This window comes from Caretta caretta, chromosome 16 (assembly GCF_965140235.1).
Source record: "Caretta caretta isolate rCarCar2 chromosome 16, rCarCar1.hap1, whole genome shotgun sequence".
NCBI classification, from domain to species: domain Eukaryota; kingdom Metazoa; phylum Chordata; order Testudines; family Cheloniidae; genus Caretta; species Caretta caretta.
Window position 1 is genome coordinate 1,407,319 of NC_134221.1, and position 13,738 is coordinate 1,421,056.

The window sequence follows — 13,738 nt, forward strand, 5'->3', positions numbered from 1 at the left end:
GTTTAGATTGGATATTAGGAAAAACTTTTTCACTAAGAGGGTGGTGAAACACTGGAATGCGTTACCTAGGGAGGTGGTAGAATCTCCTTCCTTAGAAGTTTTTAAGGTCAGGCTTGACAAAGCCCTGGCTGGGATGATTTAACTGGGAATTGGTCCTGCTTCGAGCAGGGGGTTGGACTAGATGACCTTCTGGGGTCCCTTCCAACCCTTATATTCTATGATTCTAAGGAAAAATCTGAGCTATGCTAGCATTTCCCAGAATACATTAGCAACTGTTTAAATTATATGAAACTGGTTCATCGGATGGCTCGTTATGTCTACAGTTTTAACACTTATGGCATATATAATAATGCACTATTAAAGAATCTGGTGTTACTAATATAAAGTTTGGATATATATACAAATTTACTGTTGGTCCTTAATATTGTATTTTAACTAAATTATGAATGTTAGTTTTCTGGGCTTTTCTCTACAAATATGAATTTCTTCTGTGTCTGCATGATAATGTCAGGTGAGCACTATTTACATCCATTTTTCTGAGCCCAAAGAACATGACGTTCCTTTTTGTTTACAACAATATTGAGGCTTTCTATTTTCAACTTTTTATATATTTTTTTCTGTTCACCTTAGTGTGCAGCTGCAACCCTATCCCTAATACTAGATATGTTTGTCATTATTATTCAGATAAAAACTAAATAATTTTACTTATTAAATAAATAAGTGTAACCCTTCTGCCTGTTGGAATTGGCAGCAACAAGGGTTGGGTTCAATATTTAGGGGTTTCTCTTCAACAGTATAACACAAAACCCACTCGAGCCCCCGCCCAGTAACATGGGACAATTACATATCACCCTCTGGGTGCCTCTAAGAGGCAATACTTCCCCTCTCACAAGCACAGAGTCTGTGTGTGGAAAAGAAACTTTTAATAAAAGGAGGGAACTAACCCAGCCTTAATTTGGGAAAACACCACAAACAGGGTTCATAAACATACATCATAAGCAAAAGACAGATCCCCAATAAGTTGGGCAGTGTCCTTTTCCATCAGGTTCTTAAGTTCAGCAACCAAAGGTACCTATAACATGCCTGTCCCTTCTCTGCACCCCATTCACAGTTGTTGTCCTAAGTCAGTGCAGACCCAGAGTCCAGAGGTACATCTGCAGAGTTCACCTCCTGCCTTGGGTAGAGGGGGGATAAGAAGGCACTTCACTCGCTCCGCTGCCTGGGCACTTGCCACTCCTCTTTGCCAGCCACCCTGCTGATCGGTGCTCCACGCCTCCCTGCTAGCCTCTCCACTGGTTGCCTTGCCGGCCAATCACCACACCTCTCTGCTGGCCACCCTGCCAGCCGCTTGCCAAGCCACCTGGCTGTCTTCAGGTCCCACAACTTAACACAGCTCTCAGTGATGCCAGCTGTTAGTGGGGAGCCTCATTGCTGGTGCACACTGGGCAATCTCTTGCATCAGAGACACTGTCCCAAAGCAGGTCTAATGCTCAGACCTAGCTATCAGTGATTTCAGCTCTGCGTATGACAAGACTCTCAATTGAGTCTAAATTAGCTCTGTTATTACACAGTGGAGAGAGGCAAGGTCAAGTGATGTCTGGAGCCCATACCACCAAGCACAAGTACCTATCCACACTCACTGGGCTTTGGACCCCATGTATCCTGCCTAGCAAGTGCCATTTAGTTGAGAGTGAGTCCCTAAATCACACTATGCCAAGTACAGTTCTGCTGCCCGTGATTCACACAAGGATAACAACCCTTTGTTACTCCTGCCCCAATAAGAAGGAGACTGGGGATCCAACACCAGCCAAAAGTGACCATTTGGGCAAGCAATCCCATCATGCTGAGCACCTAGGCAGGGTGGGTGGGCTGTGCAAACAAGATCAGCTCATGAAGTCCTTTTCCACAGCTCACCACTAGATGTCAGGGGAGAGCTCATTCAGCCTCTGCTTACCTAAGTACACCAAACAGAACTTTTGATGTACTAACTAAATTATAGATAATACATTTCTCATTCTTAAAAAAGTAAATAAAGTTTAGCTTTGATAAGCAAGTAACTACTGCACATATTTTGTTTTTTCCCAACATTTCTATTATTTTCCAGAACTCCCCTGAAAAAACCTGCTTTTCCCCCCTGCCTTCAAAATTTCTGGAAATTTGACACCCCTAGTTTTTGATGGTTGATTCTTAATTGACAGTTTATCATGATCTTGCCAAAACCTTCAATGATCAAACCCCATTATATATATTGGCACCACATCCTGAAAGTTTTTTCAGATCTTGTCTAGGCTAAAGGTTACTTCAGTATAACTTATGTCACTCAGGGGTATGAATAATCCATATGCTTGAGCAATGTAAATTACACCGACCTAAGCCTGGCATAGATAGCACTATGTCAGTGAGAGAGCCTCTGGCGGAAGCAGAAGTTATTAAACCGATGGGAGAGCTCACTCCCATCAGCTTAGAGCAGAGGTGAGCAAACTACGGCCTGTGATCCACATCCAGCCCGTGGGCCCATCCTGCCCAGCCCCTGAGCCCCCGTCCCATCCCCTGCTGTCCCTCTTCCCCGCAGCCTCAGTGCACCGTGCAGTCAGCACTGTGGCCCGCCACTTCTGCTGAGCAGTGCGGGTGGTGTGGCTGCGAGCTCCTGCTGCTCTGAGCGGCATGGTAAGGGAGCGGGGGGAGGGGGAGAGTTGGATAAGGGGCTGGGGGTCCCAGGGGGCAGTCAGGGGACAGGGATCAGGGGGAGGTTGTATAGGTGTTGGAGTCCCAGGGGGGCGAGGGGCTGTCAGGGGACAGGGAGCAGGGGGAGGTTGGATAGGCGTGGGCATCCCGGGGGGGCCTGTCTGCGGGCGGGGGTGTGGTTTGGGGTCGGGGCAGTCAGGGGACAGGGAGCAGAGGGGGTTGGATGGGGGTGGGGTCCTGGGGGGCGGTTGGGGCGGGGGTCCCAGGAGGGAGTGGTCAGGGGACAAGGAGCAGGGGGGGTTGTCTTCCCTACCCAGCCCTCCATACCGTTTTGCAACACCGATGTGGCCCTCGGGCCAAAAAGTGTGCCCACCCCTGGCTTAGAGCATCTCCACAACAAGCTGCGTCGGTGCGGCTATGCTGCTCTAAGTGCTGGAGTGTAGATGTAGCCCTCGCAAGCTGAATTTCACACTTGTACCCTAGTGTTACAGCCGAAGGCAAACCCAGGGCTACAGAGTGGAAATGCAACAGATTTCATGAAATGTTGCATAGCAAATCATTCACACAGGGCAAGAGCAAAAGTTATTGGAACTGTGCCCCTAGCAACGAGTGGAAGCAAGAAATCTATTCCCTCATTTCCCCAAAGGCTTGAATTTTAGTTCTGCTCTTGCCCTGCACTGTAGGGATTCCTGGTGAGAATTAATGCTGCAATATCATTGTGCTGCCTCGCAGTTCAGTCTAAACCAGTCTCATCCCCTTGGTATCTGAACTCCATTCTCGGGGGTTAGGGGCTCTTGTCTCTTGTGCAGCTGCTGATGTGATGCTGCCACTGAAAGAAATGTTGAGACATTTCAGGCAATCTGGCCGGCTAATGCAGAGGAATCATAGAATCATAGAATATCCGGGTTGGAAGGGACCTCAGGAGGTCATCTAGTCCAACCCCCTGCCCAGAGCGGGACCAATCCCCAACTAAATCATCCCAGCCAGGGCTTTGTCAAGCCTGACCTTAAAAACTTCTAAGGAAGGGGATTCCACCACCTCCCTAGGTAACGCATTCCAGTGTTTCACCACCCTCCTAGTGAAAAAGTTTTTCCTAATATCCAACCGAAACCTCCCCACTGCAACTTGAGACCATTACTCCTTGTCCTCTCCTCTTCTACCACTGAGAATAGTCTAGAACCATCCTCTCTGGAACCACCTCTCAGGTAGTTGAAAGCAGCTATCAAATCCCCCCTCATTCTTCTCTTCTGCAGACTAAACAATCCCAGTTCCCTCAGCCTGTCCTCATAAGTCATGTGTTCTAGACCCCTAATGATTTTTATTACCCTTCACTGGACTCTTTCCAATTTATCCACATCCTTCTTGTAATGTGGGGCCCAAAACTGGACACAGTACTCCAGATGAGGCCTCACCAATGTCGAATAGAGGGGGATGATCATGTCCCTCGATCTGCTGGCAATGCCCCTACTTATACATCCCAAAATGCCATTGGCCTTCTTGGCAACAATGGCATACTGCTGACTCATATCCAGCTTCTCGTCCACTGTCACCCCTAGGTCCTTTTCCGCAGAACTGCTGCCTAGCCATTCGGTCCCTAGTCTGTAGCTGTGCATTGGGTTCTTCCGTCCTAAGTGCAGGACCCTGCACTTATCCTTATTGAACCTCATCAGATTTCTTTTGGCCCAATCCTCCAATTTGTCTAGGTCCCTCTGTATCCTATCCCTCCCCTCCAGCGTATCTACCACTCCTCCCAGATTTGTATCATTCGCAAATTTGCTGAGAGTGCAATCCACACCATGCTCCAGATCATTTATGAAGATATTGAACAAAACCGGCCGCAGGACCGACCCCTGGGGCACTCCACTTGACACCAGCTGCCAACTAGACATGGAGCCATTGATCACTACCCATTGAGCCCGACGATCTAGCCAACTTTCTATCCACCTTATAGTGCATTCATCCAGCTCATACTTCTTTAACTTGCTGACAAGAATACTGTGGGAGACCGTGTCAAAAGCTTTGCTAAAGTCAAGAAACAATACATCCACTGCTTTCCCTTCATCCACAGAACCAGTGATCTCATCATAGAAGCCGATTAGATTAATCAGGCATGACCTTCCCTTGGTGAATCCATGCTGACTGTTCCTGATCACTTTCCTCTCATGTAAGTGCTTCAGGATTGATTCTTTGAGGACCTGCTCCATGATTTTTCCGGGGACTGAAGTGAGGCTGACTGGCCGGTAGTTCCCAGGATCCTCCTCCTTCCCTTTTTTTAAAGATGGGCACTACTTTTTCCAGTCATCCGGGACTTCCCCCGTTCGCCACGAGTTTTCAAAGATAATGGCCAATGGCTCTGCAATCACAGCTGCCAGTTCCTTTAGCACTCTCGGATGCAACTCGTCCGGCCCCATGGACTTGTGCACGTCCAGCTTTTCTAAACAGTCCCTAACCACCTCTTTCTCCACAGAGGGCTGGCCGTCTATTCCCCATGTTGTGATGCCCAGCGCAGCAGTCTGGGAGCTGACCTTGTTCATGAAGACAGAGGCAAACAAAGCACTGAGTACATTAGCTTTTTCCACATCCTCTGTCACTAGGTTGCCTCCCTCATTCAGTAAGGGGCCCACACTTTCCTTGGCTTTCTTCTTGTTGCCAACATACCTGAAGAAACCCTTCTTGTTACTCTTGACATCTCTGGCTAGCTGCAGCTCCAGGTGCGATTTGGCCCTCCTGATATCATTCCTACATGCCCGAGCAATATTTTTATACTCTTCCCTGGTCATATGTCCAACCTTCCACTTCTTGTAAGCTTCTTTTTTATGTTTAAGATCCGCTAGGATTTCACCATTAAGCCAAGCTGGTCGCCTGCCATATTTACTATTCTTGCGACTCATCGGGATGGTTTGTCCCTGTAACCTCAACAGGGATTCCTTGAAATACAGCCAGCTCTCCTGGACTCCTTTCCCCTTCAAGTTAGTCCCCCAGGGGATCCTGGCCATCCGTTCCCTGAGGACATCATTGCCAATTCAGACAACATCACCCCTAAATAATTCCCTATGCCTATGACCATCCTCCAATTTTCACCGTACAGTAGCAACAACTGCACTGACTCTAGTCATTTTGTGGGGGTTAATAATTAAGTGGATCCATCAGCTGCAATTTAGGTCAATTGCTTATAGCAACTGGTCATTAAACTCCAGGAAAAGCACTGCACCGCTGTTGTTTTTTGGTTAGATTGATATTTACAACTCTCAGTTTACACTGCAACTCTCAGATTGGGTGGATTATGACCTGCTTTAAGAAAAGGAGAACTTCATGCTTATAAACAAAAAGTTTACCCTGCCAGATGAGCCTTGGAGTCTGAAATCCACTCTCTAATTACCAAGCAAGGATAGCAGACACTTCCTGGATGCCACTGCTCCTCAACCCTGACATACTGGAACTATTCTTAGGAGTAAAAAGAAAAGGAGTACTTGTGGCACCTTAGAGACTAACCAATTAAGGTGCCACAAGTACTCCTTTTCTTTTTGCGAATACAGACTAACACGGCTGTTCCTCTGAAACCATTCTTAGGAGTGAAAGTATAGCTCAATCCTCCTGTTCACTCTCTCTGCTGAGGCTGGGGACCGGTGGGGGCAATTAATGTCTTTTGTGATGTGGACACCTGTTTACCGGGAAGTAGATGGAGACTAGCAGCTCCCTTCATCCAGGCTATTCCAGGACCTGTTGTCAGATGGTATTGACTGTTTTCCTGGTTTGAATCTGAACCAGTGTCCTCAAGCTGAAAGCCTCCATAGCATAATGACAGTCCATCACACTATCAGTCCCTGAGGCATCTACTCAGTAGGAGCTCTTCATCTAATCGTGGGATAGGCAGGAATTCAGAACCCCACCTGATGGCTGTGGGTTTAAGGATCACAAACAGATATAAACTGTTTAAGATCTGTGCTCCATTTTGCATTGGTTTCTGTTTGTGTGTCTGGGACAAGCAGACTCAATGCTCAGTAATGATTTTGTTCAAGCTCTTCGTCATTAGCAATGATGTGGAGATTGATGTCCTGTTGCAAGGGAGCTGGGAAAAAAGCAGCCATTGGTTGATGCAGGATAGTTTATACACAGAGGGGGCCAAATGAGTTCTGGGTGTCTCGGGTGCCTCCAGTCTTCCTATCGAATGTTCCATTTGAATTCTAAAGGGGGGACAATCCAGATATACATGGCCTAGAACTGGTGACATTGCTTCCCAGTTTTCCTATCTCAAGAGGCATCTGTCTCCCTAGGATAGCTTCCCTTCAGAGTAACACATTAGGCAAACACATTGGAGAAGGTACAGTCCAGTCCATAAAGTACATGGCAGTTACATGTGCACAAACCGACACACATGCACAAACATCTCTAGTGTCCCATTTAGCACAGGGCACAGTACTGGTGAGGCTCATGTGTATTTCCAGCTCAGCTGGTCTTTCACATTACTACAGAAGGTAAAAGATAATTTCTGTTGGCATGGAAGAAGTAGCAAATTGTGTTCAGGATTCTTTCCTATGAATGGAAAGAAATTGCCAGCCTTCAAGCATATTTGGTTGTTGAGAAGAAGTGCAGTGGGAGACTGTTTTGGAAGATGTCCCCATCACTAACTACATCTGTGTGAAACCCATTTATGTCTGGTGGACACTCAGTGTTAGCTCTGTCTCTTCCAGGTGATGTTCCCATACGGACCTGGTTCCCCAAGGAGAACCTCTTCAGTTTTCAAACTGCTACTACAACTGTGCAAGCGTAAGTGGAATGGCTGTTGCTGCACCAATCTTTTTTCTCATAGTTAGGGTGGGCCCGTGCACGACAGCGTCGGAGGGTGTCGAAGCTTCAGACAGCCAAGTTCTGTGGCTGGCACAATGGTGTGTTTGGGTGGGCAGGGCGGTGAGTGTGGAGCTAGACCATAACGCAGTCCTTTTCTTTCTCCCGTCTTCCCTTACTTGCTTATTCAGGCTCGTTCACTACTTCAGTCACTCATTCGCTCTCCCTTGTTTACTCAGGTTAGGTCTACGTTAGATCTACTATACTAGGTCTACTATAGCACCCGTCGGCATAATTACTCCACCTTGGCCAGAGGCAGAAGCTAGGTTTGGGGGAGGGTGTCTTTTTCCCACTCCTGAGCGATGTAAGTTAGATTGACTTAAGTGGTAGTGTAGACTCGCCCTCTGACTCATTCATTCCCCCCTTTGTTAACTTCTTTCTTGATTAGCTCTCTAATTTATGATGTGCTTCCTCTGCTTGATGTGTGGGCAACACACCCTGGCTTGTGGCCTGTGGAGAGAACTGTCGGTGATGTTATTCCTGCAGGAGTATCAGCCCAGGCACTTCTCAGTTGCTTCTTTTGCTGCTGCTACCTCAGCTGAGGCCATGGGACTAGGTGGCTTTTGCTCTTGTCACTGCTGGGGGAGGCCCTGGGTTCCACAGCACTGGCACGAGGCCTGCGAATGAGCAAGAGAGACAAAGACTTAAACTAACCAGAGTGGAGAGATCTGATCTGAACTAGGAGCAGCTTTGTTCCCTTCCAGCCTGTACTTGGGCTCAGGTGCCCCCAGACTATTGTGTGTTGGGAGGAAATTGCCACTGGGAGGCCGAGTAGAGCTGGAATTGGCTCCCATCAAGGCCATTGACAGGAACATTTTTCTTTCCTTAATGAAATCCCTGAAGTGTTTCCCATTAGGCTGAAATAACAAGAGTATTCCAGTGACAGTGACATGTGATGGAGAGGGAAACTGAGGGAGCCTTTTCCCCACTCTAATGCTCTTCCCCCTCTCCTCCCGCGCATTCCCCATCTTCACTGTCCCCTTCTCTTCCCTCTCCATTGCTCCCTCTTCTCTCCATTTCTCCCCCTCTCTATGTGAGGGATTGCAGGTCTCAAACCCGGTCCATAGGCAGTGCTCAGACCACGGTTGCCACCTGGCAGCTCACCAGAGCCCATGGAGAAGGGGTCTAGTGGAGCTGTAGCTCACCAAGGGCTCCAGCTACAAAGGTCCTGATTAGGGGAGATGTCCAGCGTCACCAAATGGCCTGGACACACTACTGAAGCCAGAAGGAGGCACAGGAAGTTGCCTGAGTAACTAGGTGAATCCAAAGCTAGCTACCAGCATGGACCCAGCTTACTAGCCTGTCTTCTGAGCCCTGCTTTCCCACCAGTTCCTGCCCTCCTCATCCCAGATCCCCATCTACCCGCGGTTTCTGCTTTCCTGTCTTGCTCCAGGTCCCTGCTCCTGTGCCCTAGGCCCAGCTGCCAACTCCAGCTCTGACACTTGGCTTGACTCCAGCTCAAGCTCATCCCCTGACTCTTACTCCAACTTCAACCCTTGGCTTGTCTTCTGACTCTGTCTCTGACAGCCTGTTCGGTTCCTGGCTCCCACCTCTATCCATTACGCCTGGCCGCCCATTATCCCAGTCCTGACAGCTTGCTCGGGCCACTATCCACTCCCCCTAGTGGGCCCAGCTGAGGATGGACCTACGGAAGTTTCTCAGACCCCCGGAGCCATCCGTGCTGCACAAGCAGGCAATCTGCCTCCAGACAGGCAGCTGAGCATTGCAGGCATAGAACTTGCAGCTGGCTGCTGAGAATCAGGCCTTGTGGGAGCAAGCCCATCAACTCCAAGCAGAGAATCCTGTGCTTCGGGGTCCACCTGGCTGTGCTGTCACCCAGGCTGGGACCTGCTCTTCCACTGCCTGAGTGCTTTGATGGGAACTGCTCCAAATCTCGAGGCTTCCTGAACTTCATGAGCTCTTGTTCTTGCTTCATCCGCAGACATACTCTTCTGACAAGGCCAGGATGGGCCAGGTGGTCAGCCTGCTGACTGGGGAGGAGTTGGATTGGGCCTCCACCCTGTTGGTAGCCAGCAGTCCTCTGTCAAACTGGGATGCCCTCCAGTAGGCAATATCAACCATTTTTGACAGCTCCAACCACACCTCCCCTCCCCTTTGGATTCTGCTCTGCCAGTTGAATGCATGCAAGTAGAGTTACAGAATCATAGAACTGGAAGTGACCTCCAGAGATCATCTAGTCCAGTCCCTTGCACTCATAGCAGGACTAAGTATTCTCTAGACCAAGTAGACCTGGTGCACTGGCAACTCACCCCTGAAGAGAGGCATGGCAAGTGATGCCACTGTGTCAAGCTGGGCCATGCTATCTCCAGTTGCCCCATGAGGAACCGAGACTGAAGCAATCTGTGAAACAAGCCAGCCCAGGCTAAGTGAAGATGGCTAGCTTGGGCACCTGGCAGAATGGTCCCCTGATCCCTGAACTGGGGTCCTGACAGGAATGTGTGCTGGCTCCTGGCGCCTGGCACTGTACCCACAAGTACCACGTGAGTTACAAATCCCGCGACACCCTCAACCACTTCCTCTGCTGTGGGCCCTCTTTGACTTGGGTGCAGCAGACAACTTTATCAATGCAGAAGCCGCCAGGTCACTACAGATTGCCCTGTGGTCCAGACCTAGTAGCAATAACTGACAGGTCCATCTTATCCTCCATGCCAGTGGCCACCGAAACTGTCCCTCTCGAAGTTCCTGTCCACAGGCATTGAGAGATCTTACCGTTCAGTGCCATCCATTCCCAGCACTTCCCTCTGATCCTGGGCATCTCATGGCTGGCTCTCCACAACCCCCTTATCCACTGGCATGAACTAAAAGTCAGCTTTCTCTCAGAATTCTACCAGCAGCACTGCTTGACTGCAGGAAATGGGCAGCAAACAGAACTTTCCCTGCGGATCCCAGTCCTTAACTCCAACCCAAATACAGTGATTACAATGAGAAAAAAAGACGCAGACACCTTTCTCCAGCACAGAGACTGTGATTGCCCAGGGTAAGAGTTCTGTTCAGGCATACACATGCCAAGTCTGAACTCTAACCATATGCTCTGCACAGCTATCTTTTAGGAGAACCTAGCCGTGGGTTTATTCATAAATCCACCTCATGCATTTAAAAGGTGGTCGCTTCTGACGAGGCATGGATTATTGGCGGCTGAATCCGTTTATTATTAGAAACCAATCTCCATTACCACTGATCCCCAAGCTAATGGACTACATGAGCACTGCTTGGGTGTATACAAAGCTAGGCCTCTGGGGAGAATATAATCTGGCATATGTTAGAGCTGGGAATGAATGGAAGACTGCCTTTCAAATCTGTTATAGTCACTTTGACTATCTCGTGGTGCCCTGTGGTTTGACAAGCATGCCTGCGATGTTCCAACATTTTATTAATGACGTACTCCAGGACATTCTGGGCCAATGTGTGGTAGCTCACCTGGATGACACACACATTTTTTCAGACAATGCTGAACAACACATCATGTACATCCGTTCCATCCTGAAGAGGCTGCACTAACATGGCCTCTATGCTAAACTAGAAAATTGCACCTTTGATAGTCCCCCCAAAGAATTCCAGGGGTTCATCCAATCCCCCACTGATACTGAAATGGACCTGTTCAAGGTAAAGGCAGTCTTCGCATGGGCAGCACATGGTACATTTGAGTCCTACGATGTTTTCTGGGGCTGTAAACATCTATTGGCAGTTCATCCCAAGGTTTTCAAATGGATTGCCCCTTTCATGACTCTGCTCTGCAAAAACACTAGGTTCCTCTGGTCTCCCGAGGCCCAGCAGGCCTTTGAGCAATTAAAACTCACATTTACCATCACTCATTTATTGGTCAACCCTGATACCGCGCAAGCCATCATAATAGAAATGATGCTTCCAACCTGGCCATAGGAGCAGTGCTATCCCAAAGACATGGTCCTCAACTTTTAGTCCAGGAAAGTCACACATGGAGCAAAATTATGAAATTTTGGAGAAAGAAATCTTGGTAGTTCAGTCTGCCTTTGAAGAGTGGCACCACTTATCTAGAAGGGGACCGGTACCCTGTCCAGGTGTACACTGATCATAAGAACCTGGACTATTTGCATAGGGCTAAGGCCCTCTACCAACAACGTCAGTGGGCCTTATTCTTTTTGTGCTTCTGTAATCTCCTATTGTACAGGACCCAAAAATAGCAAGGTCAATGCCCTGTCCCAGAAGGGAAAATGTTATACTGATCCAAAGGGCTCAAACCCTAAAACTTCCTGCATCCTCAAATCTCATAACTTTCTGTGCCTGGCTCCCCGCCAAGACCTGTTTAACCCTCACACAATCAGGGTCAGCCATAATTAGGGAACCCCACAATGTCCAAGGTGGGGTAACTTATGTGAAAGGTCATATATACATTCCCCCTGGACCTCTGAGGACTACAACCCTACAAGCATGTGACAACTCGCATCCACTCCAAGATACCACACAATAATCCCCTCAGACTCTTTCAACCCTCGAGACTCCACCTGGCCCCTAGAAGTCATTGCCCCAGATTTTGCAGTAGAACTACCAGGGTCCAGTGGGTTCATGACTGTTCCAATAGTCATGGACTACTTCACAAAGATGGCTCCTTTTGTCCCCTGCATTGGTCTACCCTTTCCCAGGAAGCCTCCCAGCTCTGGGTGGATCAAGTTGTCTGCCTCCAGGGCCTCCCAGAGCACATCATCTCTAACCATGGTACTCAATTTATTTCCTGCTTCTGGCAAGAAGCTCTCCAGATTTTGGGCATCTGCTCCTGTCTCTCCTCTGCCCATCACCCCCAGACAACTGTCAAACAGAACCAACCAGATCCTGAAGCAGTATCTTCAATGCTACATAAACTTCCACCGGAATGTCTGGTCCTTGCTGAAATGCTGTTATGTTCAGAGTTCACGTACAATAATGCAGAACACCCCTCTAGAGAACAAAGCCCTTTATTTTCAAACTGTGGGTTCCACCCTCAGTTTTACCTGGAGCTACCACAATTTCTCAAACCCAGCAACCCTGGATTGGGTACAACAGAAATGTCAAACCCAAGATTACCTAAATGTTCACCTGGAAGATGCCAAGAGCTACAAATAATATGGGACTGTTGATGACAGGAGGGCCTGTGTTTTCAGTAGGCCAGAGGATGTGGCTCTTAATGAAAAATCTGCACACGGAAGGCTATCTAGAAAATTGGACTTCCACTTCCTTGGCTTTTACTGAGCTCACCTGCAAATTAATCCAGTCACATCACTCAATTTAACACATTCCCTCTGAATACACCTAGTTTCCTGTATCTCTTCTGAAACCCTACATTCAGGACCCATTCCCTCATCGATCCTCACTCTACGCGCCCCCCCCCAATATGTGTTCAATGCCACTATGAGTATATTGTCCACGAGATGCTTGAGGCCAGAATCAGATGTGGGGAGACTCTGGTATCTTGTGGACTGGAAAGGCTGCAATCCTGAAGAAAGTTCCTGGGAACTGGCGGAGAACATCCCTGCCCCTGACCTGGTAAATACCTTCCACAAAAATTGCCCCTGGAAACCTGCCTCACTGCTACCTGGGGTGGGCGAGGGGCCATGTGAGGGATCATGGGTTTTGAATGCAGGCTGCGCTCAGAGTACCGCTGCAACTCAGCATCTCACTGGAAAGGGGGACTAGTGGAGCTGGAGCTCCAGCTCACCAAGGGCTCCACCTACAAAGCTCCTGTTTGGGAGGAGATGTCCAGCCCCACCGACTGGCCTGGATGCTCTATGCTAACCAGGAGGAGGCACAGGAAGTTGTCTGAGCAACTAGGTGAATTCCTGGCTGGCTGCCAGTCGCTACAACTCTACCTATTGGCCTAACTCCTGAGCCTGCCTTCCTGGCTGTTCCTGATTCCTGCCGTCCTTATCCCACATCTGCATTTCCCCCTGGTTCCTGCTTTCATGCCTCGCTCCAGGTCCCTGCTCCTATGCCACACCCCTGGCTCCCAACCCTGGCTCCAACCCTTGGCTTGATCCCGATTATGGCTCTGGCTCTGATCCCTGACTCCCAACTCTAATCATTAAGCATGCCTGCCCATGCCCCGTCCTTGCACCCTGATCCTTTCTCCACCTCGGTACTGAGGGGTTAATTCCAGCTCTGAAAAGAAGCCATTTCCTGGGATGTTCCTGAAGCCACATCAGAAATGTCAGGGGCCAGCTCTCTGATGGCAGGTAGA

The 13,738-nt window shown here is 48.8% G+C and overlaps 1 protein-coding gene across 3 annotated transcripts in view; it reads left to right on the forward strand.

Moving 5' to 3' along the window:
* Positions 1-13,738, forward strand: part of NSMF (NMDA receptor synaptonuclear signaling and neuronal migration factor) — a 92,379-nt gene that overhangs the window by 41,471 nt on the left and 37,170 nt on the right. For all 3 annotated transcript variants that reach the window (XM_048823249.2, XM_048823250.2, XM_048823251.2), the window contains exon 4: positions 7,377-7,452. In XM_048823249.2, the coding sequence (XP_048679206.1) occupies positions 7,377-7,452 (76 nt within the window). The remainder of the gene's footprint in view (positions 1-7,376; positions 7,453-13,738) is intronic.